This window comes from Lissotriton helveticus, chromosome 2_1, assembly GCF_964261635.1.
Source record: "Lissotriton helveticus chromosome 2_1, aLisHel1.1, whole genome shotgun sequence".
Classification (NCBI taxonomy): domain Eukaryota; kingdom Metazoa; phylum Chordata; class Amphibia; order Caudata; family Salamandridae; genus Lissotriton; species Lissotriton helveticus.
This window is the reverse complement of record NC_136059.1, coordinates 1,774,466,155-1,774,486,212: the sequence shown is the minus strand read 5'-3', so window position 1 is coordinate 1,774,486,212 and position 20,058 is coordinate 1,774,466,155. Positions and strand designations below refer to the sequence as shown.

The following is a 20,058-nucleotide window of genomic DNA, read 5'->3' as shown; positions in this document are numbered from 1 at the left end:
ATGGTAGGCTGGGACCACATACGTGGGGGGAAGAATGAAGGCGATGTAGCACGTACCCCTCCAACCTTTCGGGAGCCAAGTGTAAGCTTTGATGCCACAAACAAAGTACATATTCGGAGAAGCAACAAAGGAGGGGGGATCAACTGAGACCAATGTTCTGGTGATGTGGCAGGAACTGTGACCCACCAGCTGTGTTCCCTGGCCTTCAAGGCACACGAGACCTGTGACATTGATGACAGACAGGGCCACAGTCAGAGTGGCAGCCGTTCGCTTCCGCAGGTAGGAGAAGGTGGGTCTAGCTGGATTGTGGAGCACTTGCATTTCAACTCGTTCTTTGGCGGGGATGTTCATATGGAAGGCGGAACCTGAGGTCACAGGACAAAAGGGGGCAGACGTCCTTCCTGTTTTGTTCAGCCAGAACCCATAGTAGAAGTGTGACACTGTTTGACCAGAAGCGGCGTTGTCCTTGTGGCTTTCCTGCAAGAGGATCAACCAGGCGAGGCAGGAGCCGTGAACTGAGAAAGGAGAAGGGATGAAGGGGATGGAGTGTCCAGTGGCATGCGGGAGCAACCCGCAGACCCAGCAGTTCGTGGCATTTGCAGCAAGGTTGTGCTGGTGCAATAGTTGCACGAAGGAATTGTTCCAGAACTCCTTACGCCTTTCTCGGAGCTGAGGTGAAAGGGAGATCAGGTGATGCTCTTTCATGGTGGTTGGCTGTGCAGTGGTCGGCAATATCTGATGAGCGGGTGTGCTTTCCTCCAAGATCCAGAAGGAAGTCATGAGGAGGAGGCAAAGGAGGAAGAGAATGAAGAAGGCGATTGTCTTTGATTTGTGCAAATTGTCAGCCTTTGGGTTCCTGTAGTGGGTATTTCCGGTTGCTTCCATCATCTTCTTATCTGGCGCTTCCATCATCTTCTTATCTGGCGCTTCCATCATCTTCAAGGTGCTCGGTAATGGGCAGAACCACAGACTTTGTTTAGCTTCTCTCCGGGTAACCCTTGGTTGTTTTTAGGCCACTGTTCTGAGATTTTAACTTAGTCCGTGGTCTACTTAGCCGAAGCTCCCTCCTTTTTGACGCAGGAAATACCCTTCCCGGGATGGCACAGTGGGATCAGAGAATTTTGCAAGTTCAAGTGCCTCGGTGTCAGGATAGCAGTTCAGTGATGGCCGGTCTTTGTTCAGGAGCTCTTCTTGGGTGTCGACGTTTTCTGTCGTGGCCAGGGTCGAGGAGACCTTCTTGCAGTGGTGTGCGTGCAGCCAGTGCCTTTTCCCCTCTACTCGAAGAGCCGTCCGAGTGGTGATCAGTACTTGCCAGGGGCCCGTCCACTGGGGTTCCAGACTCTTTGCCCATTGAAAATTCCGGACTAAAACATAATCTCCCAGTTGGATATCGTGACCGGGACCCCTGGAAGCATCGGGGATGGCCTGCTGCACCTGTTGATGAATGACAGACAACGTTTTAGTTAATTTGTATAAATAATCTGACAGCAGGACGTCGGGGACGTCGTGAATGGAGGTCGGTTTGGGGGCAGTCCAGAGGTTCATTGGTCGCCCAAACACAACCTCGTAGGGGGTCAAGTGGTGCTTAGTGGGAGTGGAGCGCATCGATAGCAATGCCAGTGGGAGGGCATCTGGCCACTTAAGTCCTGTGGTGGCCACTATTTTTGACAGTTTCAGTGTAGCATTGTGTCGCTCAACTAGGCCAGCGGATTGGGGGTGGAAGACCGCATGAAACCTCTGCTTTACCCCCAGCCCCTTCAAGATTAGTTGGATAACTTCAGCTATGAAGTGGGGGCCATTGTCGCTCCATAAAATTCAACAAAGGCCGTAGCGAGGGAAAAACTCTTTCAGTAGTACTTTGGCAGTAGTCATGGCAGTGTTATCACGGGTTGGATAGGCTTCCACCCATTTGCTGAAGGCGCATACAATGACTAATACGTACTTCAAGCCTTGGCATCTCTCCAGCTGGATGTAATCCATCTGGAGGACCTCAAAGGGGTGGTCGGGGATCCCAAACCCTCCCCGGGGTACCACAGTTCCTTTCCCGGGGTTGTGTTGTAGGCAGATAAGGCATTGCTGGGCCAGGCGTTTGGCTGAGTCGGGGATTTTGTTGTTGTGCCAGACTTTGGAAATGAGTTCAATCATGGGGGCAGAAACTATGTGTGCAGGGGAGTGTGCCATAGTCAGTATGGGAATCAAGTATGAGTAAGGCAGCAACCATTTGTTTGTGTCTTTTGTCCGCCAGCAGCCTTCATCGTCCTTTAGACCCACCCGTGCCCACTCAGTCAGTTCGTGAGGTGTGCTGGCCGACTGGATGTCCCTAATCGTTTCTCTAGCGTCAGTCCATTTTTCTGCTTGTGACCTGGTCACATATATGCGTGTCGTCGTCCTATTCTCAGCTGTGGTTCGGGCAGTGATGTCGGCCAGTGCGTTTCCCTGTCCAACTAAGTCCGTCACCTTCTTGTGTGCCTGGCATTTGATCACTGCTAATCGTTTGGGGAGGAGAACTGCTTCAATCAGGGCGGAGACTAGATCTCCGTGAAGGATGGGCGTGCCGTGGGACGTCAGGAATCCCGTTTCCCTCCACAAGAGCCCAAAATGATGAACCACCCCGAAGGCATACTGGCTGTCCGTGTAAATGTTCGCCGTGGTTCCTGCTGCTATGATACATGCTCGTGTGAGGGCAATTAGCTCTGCCGCCTGTGCGGATCGTTGCGTGATGCGGGCTGTTTCAACTACTGTTCGGGCTGTCGTCACCGCATAGGCAGCTGAAGTGGTGCCGTCTGGGAGTTTGATACAAGAGCCGTCTACCCATAGTTCTCCATCAGGGTCTGTAAAAGCAATGTCTCGGAGGTCAATTCTACTCCTGGTCTGTTCGTCCGTGAGGGTCACACAGTCGTGTATAGGGGGCACATCGGGGTCATTTTCAGGCAAGGGCAACAGTGTAGCAGGATTCAAAGTTGTGCATCTCTTCAGAGTGATGTGGGGTGCAAGTAGAGTCAATTCGTACCCCGTCAGTCATGCACTAGTCAGGTGTTGAGTCTTGGTCTGGTTCAAAAGGGTGTCAACTGCGTGGGGTACTAACACCGTGAGAGAGTTCGAAAGTACAATTCCCTCACTCTGATGGATAGAGACAGCAGCGGCGGCTACTGCTCGAAGGCAGGCAGGTAAAGCTCTGGCGACTGGGTCAAGAGTGGCAGAGAAGTAGGCACAAGGGCGTTGTTTGGAGCCAATGGGCTGAGTTAGAACAGACAATGCGCATCCCTCCCTTTCGTGAGTGAAGAGGGAGAAGGGCTTGGAGTAATCTGGTGTTCCTAGGACGGGTGCCGAGCAAAGGGCATCCCGCAACACCTTAAAGGACGCTTGGCATTCGGGGGTCCAAGGGAGTGGGAAGGGAACATCTTTGGCCAACAGGGAAAGTAGGGGCTTTATAATGAGACTGAAATTTGGTAACCACTGTCGGCAAAAAGAGGTAAGGCCCACCAATGAATGGACTTGCTTCTGTGTTTTTGGGATGGGGGTGTCTAGGATGGTTTGGATTCGGTCGGGCGTACGTTTCTTCCCTTCTTTGGACAGGAGATGGCCTAGGTATGTCACTTGAGGCTGGCAGAACTGCAGTTTCTTTTTGGAGACTTTGTGGCCATTCTCCGCAAGAAAGTGCAAGAGTTGGATAGTGGCCGTGATTGCAAGTGGAGTGGTGTCGGCCGCCAAAAGGATATCATCGACATATTGGATCAACACCACTCCATCTGGTAGCTGGACGGCGTCCAGCTGTCTTTTGAGGGCCTGGCTGTAAATGCTGGGACTTTCAGTGTAGCCCTGGGGAGCTCTACAAAATCGGTACGAACGGTTTTTTAAGGTGAAGCCGAAGAGATAACGTCTGTCTGGATGGATGGGGATAGAGAAAAATGCATTCTTGAGATCAATAACGGTGAAGGTGGTGGCAGTGGACGGGATGAGGGTCAGAATGGTGGTGATGTCTGAGACTACTGGGTACTGTGGTACCACCACTTTGTTGACTTCTTGTAGGTCGATGATGAAGCGGTACGCTTTCTCATCTCCCTCACCTTGCTTCTTAACAATGGGTAGGATAGGGCTGTTGCAGACATTACTAACCACTTCCTCTACCACTCCTGCATCTACCAGGGACTGAATAATCGCTACCAATGCCTTCTCGCCTTCGGGCGATATCCGGTACTGTGGGAGTTTCGGGAGTATTGCGTCTGGTCGAACAGTTATGTGCACAGGGTCGATCATCATTCGTCCTACATCCGAGTCGTTTCTGGCCCATAGGTACAGGGGTAGGGTGTCGAGCAAGGATAGGTCAGCATCAGTTATAGAGTACATATGTCGTGCGGGGCGGGATCTGGACATGCTCGGGTTGTCGTACAGGATGACTCGACTCCATCTGGGGAACACCTAATAGTAGCTCGGAAATGTTTTAGTAAATCAATACCCATAATGGCGTCAGGGGAGTTGGAGGAGAGCAGAAATGTTGGGTCAGTGGGGTTGTTTCCTAGGTCAAAGGAGATAGGTACAGACAGGGGATTAGTGGAGGGCGTTCCATCGAAACCTATCGATGTAATGTGTGAGCCAGACAAGGGTGCCCTTGGAATCAGTCGCTTTGATAATACACTACGTGTCGCTCCAGTGTCTACCAAGAATGGAGACTTTGTACCCAGGACCTTAGCGGTAACGTAAGGACCTTGCTGGTCAACACAGAGCTCGACTGGATCCCTCCCTTGCCCCTGGCAGTCCTATGCGAAGTCGGGAGTGTTCTCACTGTCAGATAGTTGGTACTGGTTCTGTCGGGGACGGTCAAATGTGTTCGATCTTCCTGGTCTGTCGCTGTTGGTGTCGTTTGCGTACCCCCGCCCCTGCCCTCTAGTCCTGGGGCCATTCGTCATGTCCCTCGTTTCTTTATTTTTAATTAGTTCCAGAAGAACCGGACATTGAGACTTCCAATGCCCGAATCCTTTGCAAAATGCACACTGATTATCTTCAATGTCCCTACGTCCAGAGTAGGGAGTGGGTGTGCGGGCCTTTGGGGGTGGATTTCTAGGGGCGATTGATTGGTAGCTCCCCCTGTGTAGTTTTTTCCCGACTGCCACCCCTTGTATCTGGGCTATCATCACCCTTTCTTTCAAATCTTTCTTCTTTCTCTCGATTGCCCTATCATTCTCATTCTTTTGGTGTTCGTAGTACTGAGCCATTTGGAGGATAGCGGCGGGTTTGGAGGCCCCCCAACTACTCTCGCTCGTTTGTAACTTTTGGGAAACCTCTCGTGACAGACCCTTTACGTAGTTTTGCACAAATAGGTGTTGTCCGGTTGCGGTGGTCATGTCTTGGCCACTGTAGTCGGAGAACACCGTTTCAAATCGGGAGAAGTATTCTGATACGTCTTCCTGGGGTTTCTGACGGCAAGCCGTGACTATTGACCAATCTACCTTTTTCTCTGGGATCAAGGTTTTTAGCTTCTGAACTATTTTGTCCGGAAGTTCCAGTATGTCTTTTATTGGTTTCCTTCCGGGCTGTCGTCGTCTATCTAGCTCACTGAGTTGATTCCAGGTATGTCCGAACAGATCTGTGTGATCGGCTTTCCGGATTTGCTTCCACACGTCAGCCGGCAGACATAACCCGAAAAACAAATCAATGTCTGCTAGAGTCATTATCGTTGAGCCCAAGGCTGTGCCTAATTCGGTGTAAAATGCTGTCGGGTTCTTCCTTAAATGAGGCAGGGTTTGCCTAAAGGTTAAAATATCTTGTCGATCCCATGGTTGGTAAACCCAATTGTACACAACCCTCCCTTTTGCATCTGCGTGGTTGATATCGTCGTTTGTTCCCTGACCTCATGGGGGAACCCAGTAGGGGGCGGCTTCTCTGATAGGCATCATAGTGTTGGCTACTTCTAATGGGGACTCAGCCGTTTCAGGGACTGTGATCTTAACCTCTGGTTTCTGTTCCGTGAGGTGGCGGAAGACTTCAAGCGTTTGCATGAAGAGGTCCGTCACATCGCGCTCAGTCCCATCTCCAACATCGACCTTTCTATATAGAGCCGTCAGCTTAGCAGGACCCTAATTTTGATACCTATCCGTATATGCGTTCAGGGTGTGGTAGCTGAATCGTAAAATGAAATGCCGTCTGTGGCTACCGGCATGTGAATTGTGCATATCCATCGTATATTCTTCGCTCTCCTTCCGTTCTACCAGTGTCTTTGCTATCTTGTCAATCCCGTCCCGCTCGTCTTTGCTCAACCTATTTGGTCTGGCTGTTGGCTGCTTGCTAGTCTCGAGTTCATCTGATGTTGTTACCAATGTGGCCGGTGCGAAGGCCGTAAGAGCCGGGGCACTAGCGCTAGGGTCACCCTCGCCCGCACTCAGAACTGGTAGGTGCTGTGCTAGAGGCTGGCAGGGGGTATAAGGAGGGGGCATGTAGATAATCGGAGGACCTAGCAGTAACTCGTCGTTTGCCCGTTGTTTGGAGGGCATCTCCGGGTAGAGCGTAGAGGGGGTCCTAACAGGGCGTTGGCCTGCCGACCCTGATTCTTGCGTTTGTCTAACTTCCTCTCTCCTTCTTATTTCTTCATCTAGTTCCTTAGCGGCCAGGTGGGCTGCGTTTCGTAACTCTTTCCCTATTTTTGCTTCTTCTCTTTTCCTTCGTTGCTCTGCTTCTTTGCGCCACATGCCGATACTATCGAGCATGGTGGGCGTTGCCTTATTTGTTCTAACAGCTGCTTCTAACATTTTTATTTTATGATCATCAAAGGAACCTATCAGTGGCCACTGACTTTCGGGGTCCTTTTTTGTATATTTATGCCATAACTTACTATAAGCTATAGCGACTAGTCCTTGCTTAGTGAACATGTCCTTATTAGGGGTGCCTTCCAATGGAGCTGGATGGTTCATCTCTAATAAGCGGTCCGGGTTGTACCAACTACCAATCAGTGAGGAGAAGACAGGCATGACAGATTACAACGGGGGACAAAGGTCCGCACTACCTATCTTTCACTATTTGCAAAGACTAGACAGAATATTGCTATTCTACGTTATTTGCAAGCAGAGAACCTCAAAAGAACTATACTCCAAACAATCTATGTTCGGACAATCAATCAGTGGGGAGAAAAATAGGTACAGCAGATTACAATGGGGGACAAAAGTCCGCGTTACCTACCCTTCACTATCCGCAAAGGAAGATAGAATATTCCTATTCCTCCCCGTTTGCAGGCAGCGAATATCTCAAAGAGCGACAAAGCAAATACTAGTATTTCAATCAATCAAACAATCAATCAATTCGCAATTCGTCGTGTGTCACGACCTTACCCGGACCGCATGGACAGTTTCTCGTCTTCCGCTTCCAGCGCCCGATCGTCCTCTACTCTCTGTTGCTACCGCGGCACTCCTGATGGTTCCCAGTCAGGACCGTAGATCACTCGGGAGAGGTCTGCTCGGAACCAGTGAAGTTCGGATGATCGGCTGTCAGACGAGGGTCTATCGGACAGGAGCTCTCCCGATCGTTGCAGTCGTTCACTCTGTCGTCGGGACCTCTCCCACTGGATCCACGTGTCGCTGATGGGCCCCACGCTTGAGACGCCAATTGAGGAAAATCAGAAAAATGGTCAGGTGATTTAGTCGATGTTTCTTAAGTAATTTTGCCCGGCGTTAAACGCCTCTAATACCATACGAAGTTTATCAAATAAAGAGGCAGGCGCTGGAGACAGGAAGACAGGAAACAAGTTTTATTCCGACGGAGCAGAACACATCAGATCGGACAACAAGGTATCGTCTCGAGGTGCTCTCTAACAGCCTCTCTGGGGCCTGGCCTTTTATACACTGGTTTACGACATGTGACCGCTCTTTATTACAATAAAGGCATTGTGAAGTAATGAAAAAAAGACATCCCCGGTACCCCCCAGTTCCGGCTCATTCCAACACGTGGCTACAGTAGAGGTCCTCACCCCCCCATACAATAGGAGGGGGCTATCACGCAGATGAGTGTTCCGCCGATTCCTTTGGAATGTGTGCGCCTGATCGAATCTCAGGGGGTGGGGAGGTCATGATCAATAGTAGCTCCTTTGAAGAGGGGCGAGTGCATACAGTAGTGGGCAATAAACTGTATCCTCAGGCTAAGGGATGACCAGCGGTCCGTGCAGACAATCGGGCTCAGAGGAAGGGGTCATCAAAGGAGAGATATTCATGAAAGGAAGGATCGGTGTGGACAATCGAGCGTAGAGGAAGGGTTTATCAAAAGAGGGGTATTCATGGAAGGAAAGGAGGTGTTGGTCAGGCGTGGGGTGTGATTCCCAGAGACAGAGTCATGTGTAAGGGGAGGGTTCATGACTTGTGCATGTGAGAGCGGGGGCAGCCAGGGTGCATGGGGGATGCTTGCAGGGTCAGGGAAGTGCGCTGATGATCGATCGTGAACAGGGAGACCATGGTACCTAAAATGGCTGTCGTGTATGTTCATACGTGAGTCTGAGGAATGGGCAAGATGGCGCAGATGATGTTCAGTTCACGAACTAAAATTCCACACTTTAGCACTGGTCAGCAGTGCACAGAGTCCCATGGCCCACAAAAATAATTCTGCATAAAGTGAAGAGTAAAATGCAAAAACGTTGGGATGACCCTGCAGAGAGGGCTCGGTCCAACACACATCTAATCTACTTGACATGGGGCATGGAGAGTCAAGAGTCTTTGTGGGAATCGGACTGGAGATGTCCTTCTCTGTGTGATCCATGAGCATGGAGGCGAGTCATGCCTGCATGCAGTTGGTGTTGTGCATTCCATGGAAGGTCAATAGTCTTCTCAGATTGCTGTTGCTGAGAGGACTGAAGCAATGCATGCATAGTGGAGGCACTGTGCAGCTGCAAACTATGATTCCTATCAGGAAGAACTCTTGCATGTTCCCAAGATACACCTGCTACCTTAATGTTGAATTCCCATTACCAGAGACCCATTTCCTGTTGAGAACTGTTCTTATCAACTAGTGGATCACAGAGGAGTATCTGAAATTATATTGCTGATGAAAATGAAACTGACCTGTTGAAACTGAGGTTTAAGTTGCTCAGTAGTCAGAGTTAACCCTTTAACATCATATTGTTGATGAAAACAAACAATGAACTTGAACCAATTCCAAGCTATTGGAATGGGGTGTAATCTACAATGAGTATAATGACTATTCTTAAATTGTGTAGATAGTGGAAATGAATATGAATTATTATTTAATGCTTCGTGCCTTGTATTTGCATTTTCCTCAATTCATGAACGAGTATCAGAGTTACAAGTTGAACAGATCATTGCTGGATGTAGGAAACACAGATATTGATCACCTTGGTTATCTAACCAGGTATAGAATTCAAGTAGAGACTATACTTTATCTTCACAAGAGAGCTTGTAGGGAAAATATTTGAGAGAGTTGTAATAAGCAGAAAGATACATATCTATATAAGTTTTACTGGATTGTAAGTTTAGTTTTATGAATGCATTGTACACATTGAACTACAAAGAGTTGGTTACCCAGAAATTGGGTGTAGATGTATCCATTCACAATTATATTTACACTGAATTCTCTGCATGATAGAACATTTAATACTTTTCTTGTCTTGTAGGGCTTCAATAAATTATGCAGACTTCATTGGCCAGCTAAAGGAAGAGGCATAAATAGTGGAGTCCAGTGTATTTATTTTTCCTTTTTCCTCATATTCCATTCTCCTTTGCTCTTCTCCACCACAGACCTCCTTGTTTTCATTAACATGTTAATTGGTGGATTGAAGAGATTTCTGTTGCATTCCATTGGATCCTGTGCATAAGGTTAATGTAAACCTGACAGAGCCTCCCACACACATATTTCCTACATTAATCAGACTAAACACTAGTGGGAAATGATAATGACGTTATACAGTGCCCTCATTACCAAGACATGAATGGATCTGACCTCAAACCAAACAAAGGAACTGTAGACTTTGATTCAGATATAGAGTAGGATGCTTTGTAATTCATACCAAGCTACACCTCCACTGTGTAGAGGGATATGAGATTTAAAATGATTCATTCAAATTATTTGTACAGGACAGACCTAAACCATTTGATGATTACCAGAAATGTATTGCAGTGCCTTATCCACTTGTTGCAGATGTAATTTCCAATTGGATTCAATCTATCGTATGGTATGGCCTTGTGACTTCACAGCATGCTTCTGGAATGAGATCACATAATCAATTGTTATTTAAGATCTTCTCCTGCCAGAAGAATACATATGAAGCTTGGTGGTTCACCCATGTAAATTATGAGCTGGAAATACATTCCTATCCATAAAATTGGTTTTGTTTGGTCCAATTGAGCATAACAATGGACCAATGCTACAAAACAAAATAGCTGGGCAAAAAATGTGCAGCATGAATTTACATGTAGAGAAAGATTAAAGCAAACAAGGACTTACATTGTCCAAGGTGTGGGATGAGTTGATAGGGAAGTTTGAAGAGGAGAAAGATGAAAGGAACCAACTGACCTAGCATAAAGTGTCTAAAACTCATTTGAATGATGGTATAGCTTTTTGATCACTCAGTGTCACTTCTCCTGTGCATTAACCACTTCCATGCTGATGACGAGCTCAGCTCGTCATGGAGTGCCCATTCATTTCAATGGAAATTACATTAAATGTCTAGGCACAGGCTTAGCATCCAAGTGGTTAAGGACAAGGGTAACCTAATTGGTAGTTGCTGTTTAAGCAGTTCTCAATAGGTGACCTTAACTTTGCTGAATAAGTCCACCACAAGTAATATTATGAAACAAACCAGATGGTCCGTGAGTAATCAAAATATTTGCGGAGAAGAAGCCAGGGAAAACATCAGGATATATAACAACAAACACTTCTCCCAAACCAATAATTCAATGTCAGGTAATACATCCAAGATAAAAATACAATTGTCCCACGTACCAATGTTATTCCATTTTTATTATCAAAAAATGTATAAATCATTTTTGTTAATCAATGTTTCATTAATATCATACATATACATCAATTGTAAAAATGACACCACCGTGCTTTAACGGATCAATATTTAGTACATCAAATGTTGAGGAGCTCCACCAACATGACAGAAAGCAGATGACTTAATATATATGAATCGATTGGTAAAACAAGACAAAGATCAGAACACATTTGTCAAGACACATGAACAATAAACAATAATTCTAAAATCAAAAGAAAATACATACAACACCAAAACAAAATATAATGTATGCTCAATAGGTTAAATACTCATTTATACATTTCAAAGAGAAAAGCGCTGACACACGTTTCGGAAATGGTATATGTACAGGCAATTCCTTCATCAGAGCACTGAGAAAACAATGGGTTCAGTGGCAGAGGGCCATCTGTATCACAAGCACTCTTGCTGTCTATGAGGTGCAGAGAGTTCTGTATCAATATATGTCTCCAGAGGGATTTCTCAATGGAGTATGAAGAGCCTGACCGGAGAGTTCTGTAAGGCTGATATCGAATGGGTCTATCTGCTAGATAGCTGGGGCCGTTGCCATGTATTGCCTTGTGCACTATGCAGCAGATCTTAATTCGGATCCGCTTGCAGGTAGGCAGCCAATGTAGTCCAAGGAGTAGTGGCAAAGAGGCGGACCTGGCACGGGAATTGGAAACTAGGTGGGCTGCGGTGTGTTGGACCACCTGGAGTCTGTTAAGAGAGTTTTCGTTGGCTGAGATCAAGATGGCATTACCATAGTCAAGATGACTTATTACTAATGCTTGAAGGAGTGTTTTACGGACTGTCATGGGGAGAAAAAGGTAGACCCTTCTCAAGAGACTTATGCAGTAACCCACAGTGGTCGCGACGTGCTCCTTCCTTGTAGGTTTCTGGTCCAAGTGTACTCCTCAGTTTTTTACCACTGCTTTAGGGACCGGTGCAGCACCCAGGTCACTGGGCCACCAATCTGGGGGCCAGAGTAGGGGTGCATCTCCAAATAGCATAATCTCTGTTTTGCTAGCATTTAGCTGTAGGAAATTATTCCTCATCCAATCCGAGATGGCTATCATGCCTTCGGAGAAGTTTGACTGGGTATTGGGAGAATTTTTATCAAATACCATAAGGAGCTGGGTGTCATCAGTGTATGAAATTAGGATGAAGCCCAGTTCCCTGAGTAAGTACTCTAGGGGAGTCACATAAATGTTAAACAGAGTGGGATTAAGGCAGGATCCCTGGGACACACCTTTAGTCAGCTCTGATGTTAGAGTGTGGAAAGCACTGAGGTTGACGGTTTGAGTGCGGTGAGTTAGGAAGCTTGACAACCACTCAAAGGCAAGGCCGTGGACTCCAATGTTTCTTAGTCTGTTTAGTAGTATGGAATGGGATGTCATGTCAAACGCTGCTGACAGATCCAGCAGCACTAGTTGTGCTGCTTGTCCATTGTTCATGGAGTGTCTAAGGTTTTCTGTAACTGCGATCAGTCCTGACTCCGTACTAAACCTGGGACAGAACCCAGACTGCGAGGGGTTAAGGCCTCCTGCTACTTCAATATACTCTGAGAGATATTTATTAATACGTTTTTCCAGAAGTTTGTTCAAATAAGGTATCAGGGAAATAGGGCGGTAGTTAGATAGATCTTCCTGAGAGGCGTTAGGTTTCTTTCAAATGGGAATTACTTGGGCAGCCTTCCATTCAGAATGTAGATTGCCCTTATTCAGGGAAGAGTTGAATATAGAGCAGATAGCGGGTGCCAACTGTTCATGAAGTAGTGAGGATACTTTGGCAGGTAGGGTATCATGAGGGGAACCTGATTTGACTGTTTTCATTATAGCCTCCACAGTGTCAGTTGTGAGTGAGGGAAAGCGATCCAAAGAATGTGCAGTGAGAGAGTATGAGGGATAGAGAGTAGACATGTCATTTAGAGGGTCCCTATTTTTGGTGATATTGTCGTAAATACTCTTAATCTTCTGGATAAATCTAACAGGCGTATTTGCAAATCAACTAAGGATTCCTCTAGAAAATTACATGTGGGCATGTTTTCCCTTGAATTCACAATTCCCAGCCACAGCTGGTGGTTAAGTGTTTCTTTTTTAACCGAACGGAGCTTAAAGCACGAATTCATAACAGCCCTTTTGCAGGCGATTGTTTGCTTTATTAGTACAAGTTCTAGGCTGATTTGAGCTGCAGAAGAGTGTTGCTGCAAATCAAAAATCCTCTTGTAGATCCCTTTATCCAGACGTTTTGCCGCTCATCCCTTAAGTGCTTGCCCGCCGTACTCACTAGAGGGAAGTATTTTTTTTCAGTTTAACTTTCAGCTCGGGACTAATGTTTGTCCCCAAAGTTGTTTGCACAGTGCACAGAAAGCATAGAGCGGAGAGTAGGCTGTATTTTTAATATGCTGCTTATTAGGGAGGAATGCTATTCGATTATCTAGGAGGAGGTCAAAGTGTTCAGCTTCTTTTAGTATTCGGTGTCCATTCAAGTAGGAAATGCCATGTTTTTAAAAATGTTGTTACCACTAATCATGATTTGGGTTTTAGCAATATTTACTTGCAACTTGATGGTGAGAGAATAACCATAAAGCGTATTTAACAGGCACTGTATTCCGAATTTTGTTTTACTCATTAGGAGGACATCCTCCGCATAGAACAGGCATTATGTTGCATGACCACCTAGCTTTGGGTTGTGTGCATTCACTTTATGTATTGATGTTGAGAGGCCTGCTAAAAAGAACTTGAACAGCAGCAGCACTAAAAACAGCCTTGTTTCCATCTTGTAGTTGTAGATATGTTTCGTGATACTGTGCTTCCATCTCCAATTTTCACGCAAAACCAAGTGTTGGTGTATAACAGAATGGTTTCTCTTAAAAACTCCTGCGGAATTCCCATGCTTTACAGCTTGGCCCAAAGAATACCTCTGAAGACCAAAGACCGATTTGTAGTCCACAAAGCAAAGCAATTAAATAATGATGGATTGATTAGGCTTCTGTCAAATATTATAGAGAGGCCCATTAGATTGGAGAGTGTTCTGATACCTTCCCTGAATTCAGTTTAAATCATAGGCACAATCTTCTGCACAGGTGACCCAGTTCTCAAGATCTTCGATTAAAGGGCCCTCAAAGTACTTGGCTTTGTTGATGAGTAAGGATATTTGTGGAAAGTTGACAGTGTTAGAGTAATCCTCCCCTTGAATATAGGATGAATAATCAACCCCGCACCATGAATATGGCACTTGCTTAGTTAGCAGTATATGATCGAAGAGTGGTGTTAGTTTTTCTACCCAGACCATTTTTTAAAAAATACAACTTGGGGGATGCCATTTTGACCAGGGGTGCCTTCTGTACGTCCCCTTCTTATAATTTTTTCAACTTCATACTATGGATATTGTAGGCCTTCCAGAAATAGCGGAGGGATTGTTGGCTCTAAGGCTTCTGTGTTTGGGCCCATGGCGGTACTCTCATAAAGCCTCACAGTTACTTCTATATTGTTCTCTTCTGAGACCCCGCTTTGCAGCTTGTGGCAACAATTAAGTTAGTAGTGTTTGCTAATGTTAGAATTATTTGCTGATGCTTCGCCCGCTTCCAAGCGATTAAAAATATGTCACAATTCCATTGGACTCCTTTCCTTGTATGTTTGAAAGACCAACGGTTATGCCCAGATGTGGGGCCCTGGCTCACTGTGCTACTGGATTCAAGCTAACCTGGCTGGTGAGCAGTGATACCCCAAATCCAAGCCCAGGATGCTTGTTTCTTGTCCAGGGATGACCTGGTTTGGAAGTGCGGGGTGGACTGCTCCCACAAAGAACAAGGTCAAGACGGATTTGCATATGGCAGGGTCTAAACTGGGGTAGCATGGTGAGCAAAAGAACAATGGATTTAACCCAGATCTCTTGACTCATAATGAATGCTAGATTTGTTCTGCATTCCGTCCATCATAATTGGCGTGTCTTTTGCTTTCTCACCTTAAGAGTGCCGGGCATGCCCAGACGTGGGTCCCAGGCTCACTGTGTCACTGGATTAAAGCTTTCCTAGTTGATAGGGAGATCATACCCGAAAATGGTCCCAGGATTCTTGTTTCTGGTCCAGGGAGGACATGGCTTTGCAGTTCGGTCTGGACTGTTCCCATGAGGAGCAGGGTCAAGACTGATTTGCATGTGGCTGGGTCTAAACTGGGGTGGCATTTTGAGCAAAAGAAAGATGGATATGACACAGATCTCTTGACTGGGGGTGAATGTTTGATTTGTTCCACACTCCACCCATCGTCTTTTGCTGTCGACCAGAAGTCCTTATGGTATTCTCTTTTGTCTACATAGGCAGTTTTTTTTATACCTTTGCTGCAGAACTTTGACTTTATGAGATAGAACCTGATTCTGTGCATTTTGATTGCTGAGTCTTAGTTCCCAGTATAATTATTATGTTTCAGCTCTCAAAGATGTTGTATATCACCCTTTATGTCTTAACTTGGGGGCCAATGCATGAGCCTTAAAAGTTTAATGGAAATGTTGTTATGTTATGTTATGTTATGTTGCTAAAGATTTTAAAGCCCACTTTTACCCAAGGGTGTCCTGGTGCTGAGCACTGTCTACCTAGTTCCATGGATGCAGTGGCTTATTCAGAGAACAGCCACGTTTTCAACCCCTTCCTGAAGGAAAGGAGCTCAGTAGAATTCCTGAGATGCACTGGTAGGTTGTTCCAAGCTTTTGCGGCACAGACGATGAAACTGCTGCCACCTCAATTTGCTTTTTTCACACGGAGAACAAACACTTGTTTTCCTACTGAGGAGCGCGACATTCTTCCCGGGACATACCATTGAAGGCGTCTTCTCAGATATTCTGGGCCACTGCCCATCAAGGACTTAAAAACCGTGCAAAGTGATTTAAATTGTGCATGCTGTTTTACTGGAAGCCAGTGCAGGTGTCAGAGTCCGTTTCTAACTGAGACGAACCTAGGCATGCCTGTTAGCAGCCTGGCTGCCGCATTTTGCGCCAACTGGAGTCTGTTCAGGTGTTTCTTTAGAATGTTCAAGTACAGACTGTTGCAATAATCCTGCTGTTACAAAATAATGGCTGAGACTGCAGTCCCAAAGCTGTCCTGGAAGAATTTTATTTTCCTCAAGGTTCTGAGGAGGAAAAAGCACGTCAAGACCACCCCACTGACCTGATCACCAAAGGTAAGTTTATTGTCCATAATCACCCCCAGATTCTGGGCTTTCACTGAGGGTGCCTTAGGCTTACCCATTTCAACGGGCCACATGTCTGGCGCCCAGAGGTTGGGGTTATTCCCAAATATAATAACCTCTGTTTTACCTGCAATAAGTTTCGGGCAATTCGCGGACATCCAACCAGTTATTGTTTTCATACAATCGTGGCATGTTGAGGCTGTTTCGGCTTCTTTGCCTCGCTTGTATCAAATGGTTGGTGATAAACTATAACTAAACTTATACTGGATTGCTGTATTTTTTTTCCAGTTGCTCGTACACAGCTGGCATTGACACCGGTTCTGAGCACGTCGTTACAAGTAAGCTTTTTCAAGTTCATGGTGGCCTGTAGCAAGATCATTGAATGATGTAGTAAGTCCTTTTTGGTTGCCGACAGGACTTCTTCACTGTGAAGTGTCATGAAGGGTCCTTTGGTTACTCGTTGGTGTTGCTGAGTTGTTTAGGATCAGTCACTTGTCTTTAAAATCCCCGATTACGGATGGCAGTATCTTGGGTATGTGACAATTTATCGATAATGAGAGCACAGGCGCATGTGCATGTGCATGTGCTCAATGCACCTTCTTCCTCTGCTTGTGGTCTTGTGATCAAATTGTTCAGATGTTCTAACTTTGAGCCTGTGTTTGAGACATATATACGGCCAGTGCATTGAGCTGGCACACTTTTATATCAAGTTTATTTGAATGATAGCTTAATGCAGAGACAGATACTTGAACCGTATCTAACAAGCTTGACTAACATTCATTGACAACTGTATTTAGACTGGTCTTATTGTGTTTTTACTTTATCAGAATCTTTTGAACACTCTGGGCCGATGTTCATCAGAACTGAAGCAATCATTGTCTTTTCTTAGAGGCTGAGTTTCTATTTTTGTAGTGAAATTTTATTTTTATATTCACTAATGACTCATTTGACGTTGCAGTTGGATCCTCTTGATGTCCCACAAAAGCCTCACTACTAGAGGGATCCATAAATGGTGTGTTTAGTTGCACAAATGTTGCACAAACTCTGAGTCCTCAATCTCGGCTGGCGGACTTGTAGTTGCTATGTATATTGTATCAATACTCTCCCTTTTGCTAATTCTTTAATAGAAATTAAGTTTTACCATTTTGTGTTTTAGTTCTTGCTGCAGCAAGCTGTCCCCTGCAACATTCATTTCCTTGACACCAGTGCAACTGATGTCATTCTTAATTTACCAGATCTCTTCTTCTTCAATGAATATAGCACTCCCACAAATCTGTTGGGCTTAAGGGTCAAATTAAAAAAGGTTCAACCTCACTGCTCCACCCTCTGCTTTACTGCAGCTGACTGCGACTCATCTTTCACTCTCTGCAGGTGGTTTAAAGACCACATCATACATGGCCTTGCCTTACGCTTGTCTAATAATGCGCACCTTTCTTCTTTCTTCAACAATCACACGTGAACATTTCGAGCACCACTGGATCACCTCCTACCTTTCCTCGCACTCAGTTTTCTCTTCAAATCATAAAAATGGCCTTGTAGACCATACCATGAATAGGGACTGCACCAGTGGGCATACCTGGGGGCTCTGCTGAGGTCCAGGTTGAGAATAGCCTGGTACTAACTTTTGCTGCTTTTTATTTCTGTGGACAATATGTCAATGAGGCAGGGGAGGGCTATAAGAGCTATGAGACTGGCTCTGACTCAGCTACTCAACCATGATGTTATGCTGCAAAGTTTAATTGAAGTCACTTCCGTTTCGCACAGCTTTCTCCTTCCAATGGTCTGCAACTCTAAACAGGCCATGCTTCTAGAATGGGAATGCAGAGCTGCTACTGCCACTGTAGGTGAAAGTTCATGAAGGGGTAGTAGTGATGGGAGTTTTGGTGGAGCCCCGTGGTGTCAGTCCTCAAACATGGACTCAAATTTCGAATAGGACTAGTCGTGACGGGAGGCTCCTTAATATTGAGACGGCACAAGAATTGATAATTATTGAAAAAGCAGCCATCGATAAATTGGAAGCAGAACTAAGAGATAGCACAGCCGTAGATGAGGCAAAAACGAAACTTGATGATATTAACAGAGATGTAGATGGGTTTAGAGACTACTTGATTAATAAACAAAAATTAAAAATTGAAAAAGGATATGGGTAGGTTCAATTATGAAACAACATATCCATATTTGAAAGAGAATTATTACCAACAGAGAAATGAAAATGGATAGGAAAGACCCAATAACAGACCTATCTATAGTAGAGGTGGCAACAAAACTTCTCAGATACTTCTGGGACAAGTAGTGACAAGTAGCGAAGAAGAGGGACAAAGAGAAGATAGCAACAATAGAGGAAACTTCAAAGAATATGTTTTTTTTAGATAAGAAGCCAAAGAGAGGTCAACGATACAACAGGAATTCAGGAAGGGGACAACTAACCTGGGGTCCTCCTCCAAAGGAATATCTGGGGACTCAGATCCAGAGGTACTGGCGCCAAACAGAGTACCAATAATAAACTTATTTAGTAGAGTGCTAAACAAACAGGAGATTAGGGTCTTAGAAAAAGGTTTTAGTTTTGTGACCTCTATATAGTTTACAGATACGAAGTAGAGAAGGACTTACGTTCCTTTTTTAGAAAGGTACGTTTAAAAAAATTAATTTGAAGGACGTCTACCCAGAGAATCTTTGAATATTTCTGGTCTCATACCAAAATCCTCATTTACTCCCTCTATGACACAAGTAGGTAAAAATATAGAAGTGTTTGAGAGAACAGTGGAAATTGGTATACAAAAGGTCTTATCAGGACAACACCAATTCTACCCCCAAAATATGAGTAAGGTAGAGAGGAAGGCCATGCAGTCTCAAAAAAGTGACACCAATCTTACCATCAAACCCGCAGATAAGGGGGGTGGGATTGTTCTCTTTGATTCTGTAGACTACGAAAAGAATATGGTAAGTCTTCTAGGGGTGCAGAAACATTATGAAAAGGTTCAGAAATGTACACTTGATAGCCTATCTAATGAATGTTTACAAATTGCTTACAGAAGCAAGAGAGAATGACTTTATATGTGAGAAAGAATTTAGGGTTTAGAATAACACCCATCCAAGAATCCCTGCTATATATGGCCTCCCAAAAATTCACAAACACCGTACTGATCCACCAATGAGGCCAATTGTGAGCAGTATTGACTCACTTCTTAAGCCCATCAGTAATATATTGATGTTTATTTGCCACCATTAGTCAGTGGCCTTAAGTCTTATGTGAAGGATTCTTCTCACATCATTTCACTACTAGAAGGAAAACCTTTCATGATCATTTTTAATGTTATGTGCTTTTATGGATGTATCTATTCCGAATAAAGATCATTTGACTTGACTTGACTTGACTTGACAATGGGGAGACTCAATGTCTAGTTACCCTGGACATTGAGTCTCTCTATACGAATATTCCTCAGGACAATACTAGAGGGATGATAGAAGCACTCTTGACTGATCTGGATTTGGACTCAGCGAATAAGGAATTTATTGTAAAATGTACCTCAAATATTCTAAACAACATCTTTTTATTTAAGGAACAGCTCTATAGACAAAAGAAAGGGACCTACACGGGGGCCAAGTGTGCGCCAAGTCTGGCCTGTGTTTATGTCAGCGATTTTTAGAATAAACATATTTACAATGACTGGCCCCTTTTTACGAGAATTTAGCGGGCTGGTACTGCTACATTGATGACATCTTTTGCATTTGGGAAGGCAACGTTGAACATTTGACTGAATTCCTGGCTTGGCTGAACTTAGGGGAACCTAATCTTAAATTCACATCCCACTGTGGTAGATCCAGGGTTAATTTTTTGGATATTACTATTAAGGAGGAAGATGGAGCTCTATTGGTGAAGCTTTATACTAAATCAACAGATACAAATAC

General features: G+C 45.1%; 1 protein-coding gene and 1 long non-coding RNA gene across 2 annotated transcripts in view; both read left to right on the top strand.

Annotated features, from left to right (window-relative positions):
* LOC144819923 (uncharacterized) overlaps window positions 1-20,058 on the top strand; it is a 148,101-nt gene that overhangs the window by 33,168 nt on the left and 94,875 nt on the right. The gene's annotated exons all lie outside the window — the stretch shown is intronic.
* LOC144819148 (uncharacterized) overlaps window positions 1-20,058 on the top strand; it is an 80,697-nt gene that overhangs the window by 5,702 nt on the left and 54,937 nt on the right. The window contains exons 2-3 of the mRNA XM_078677127.1: window positions 15,505-15,652; window positions 16,087-16,140. Of these exons, the coding sequence (XP_078533253.1) occupies window positions 15,505-15,652; window positions 16,087-16,140 (202 nt within the window). The remainder of the gene's footprint in view (window positions 1-15,504; window positions 15,653-16,086; window positions 16,141-20,058) is intronic.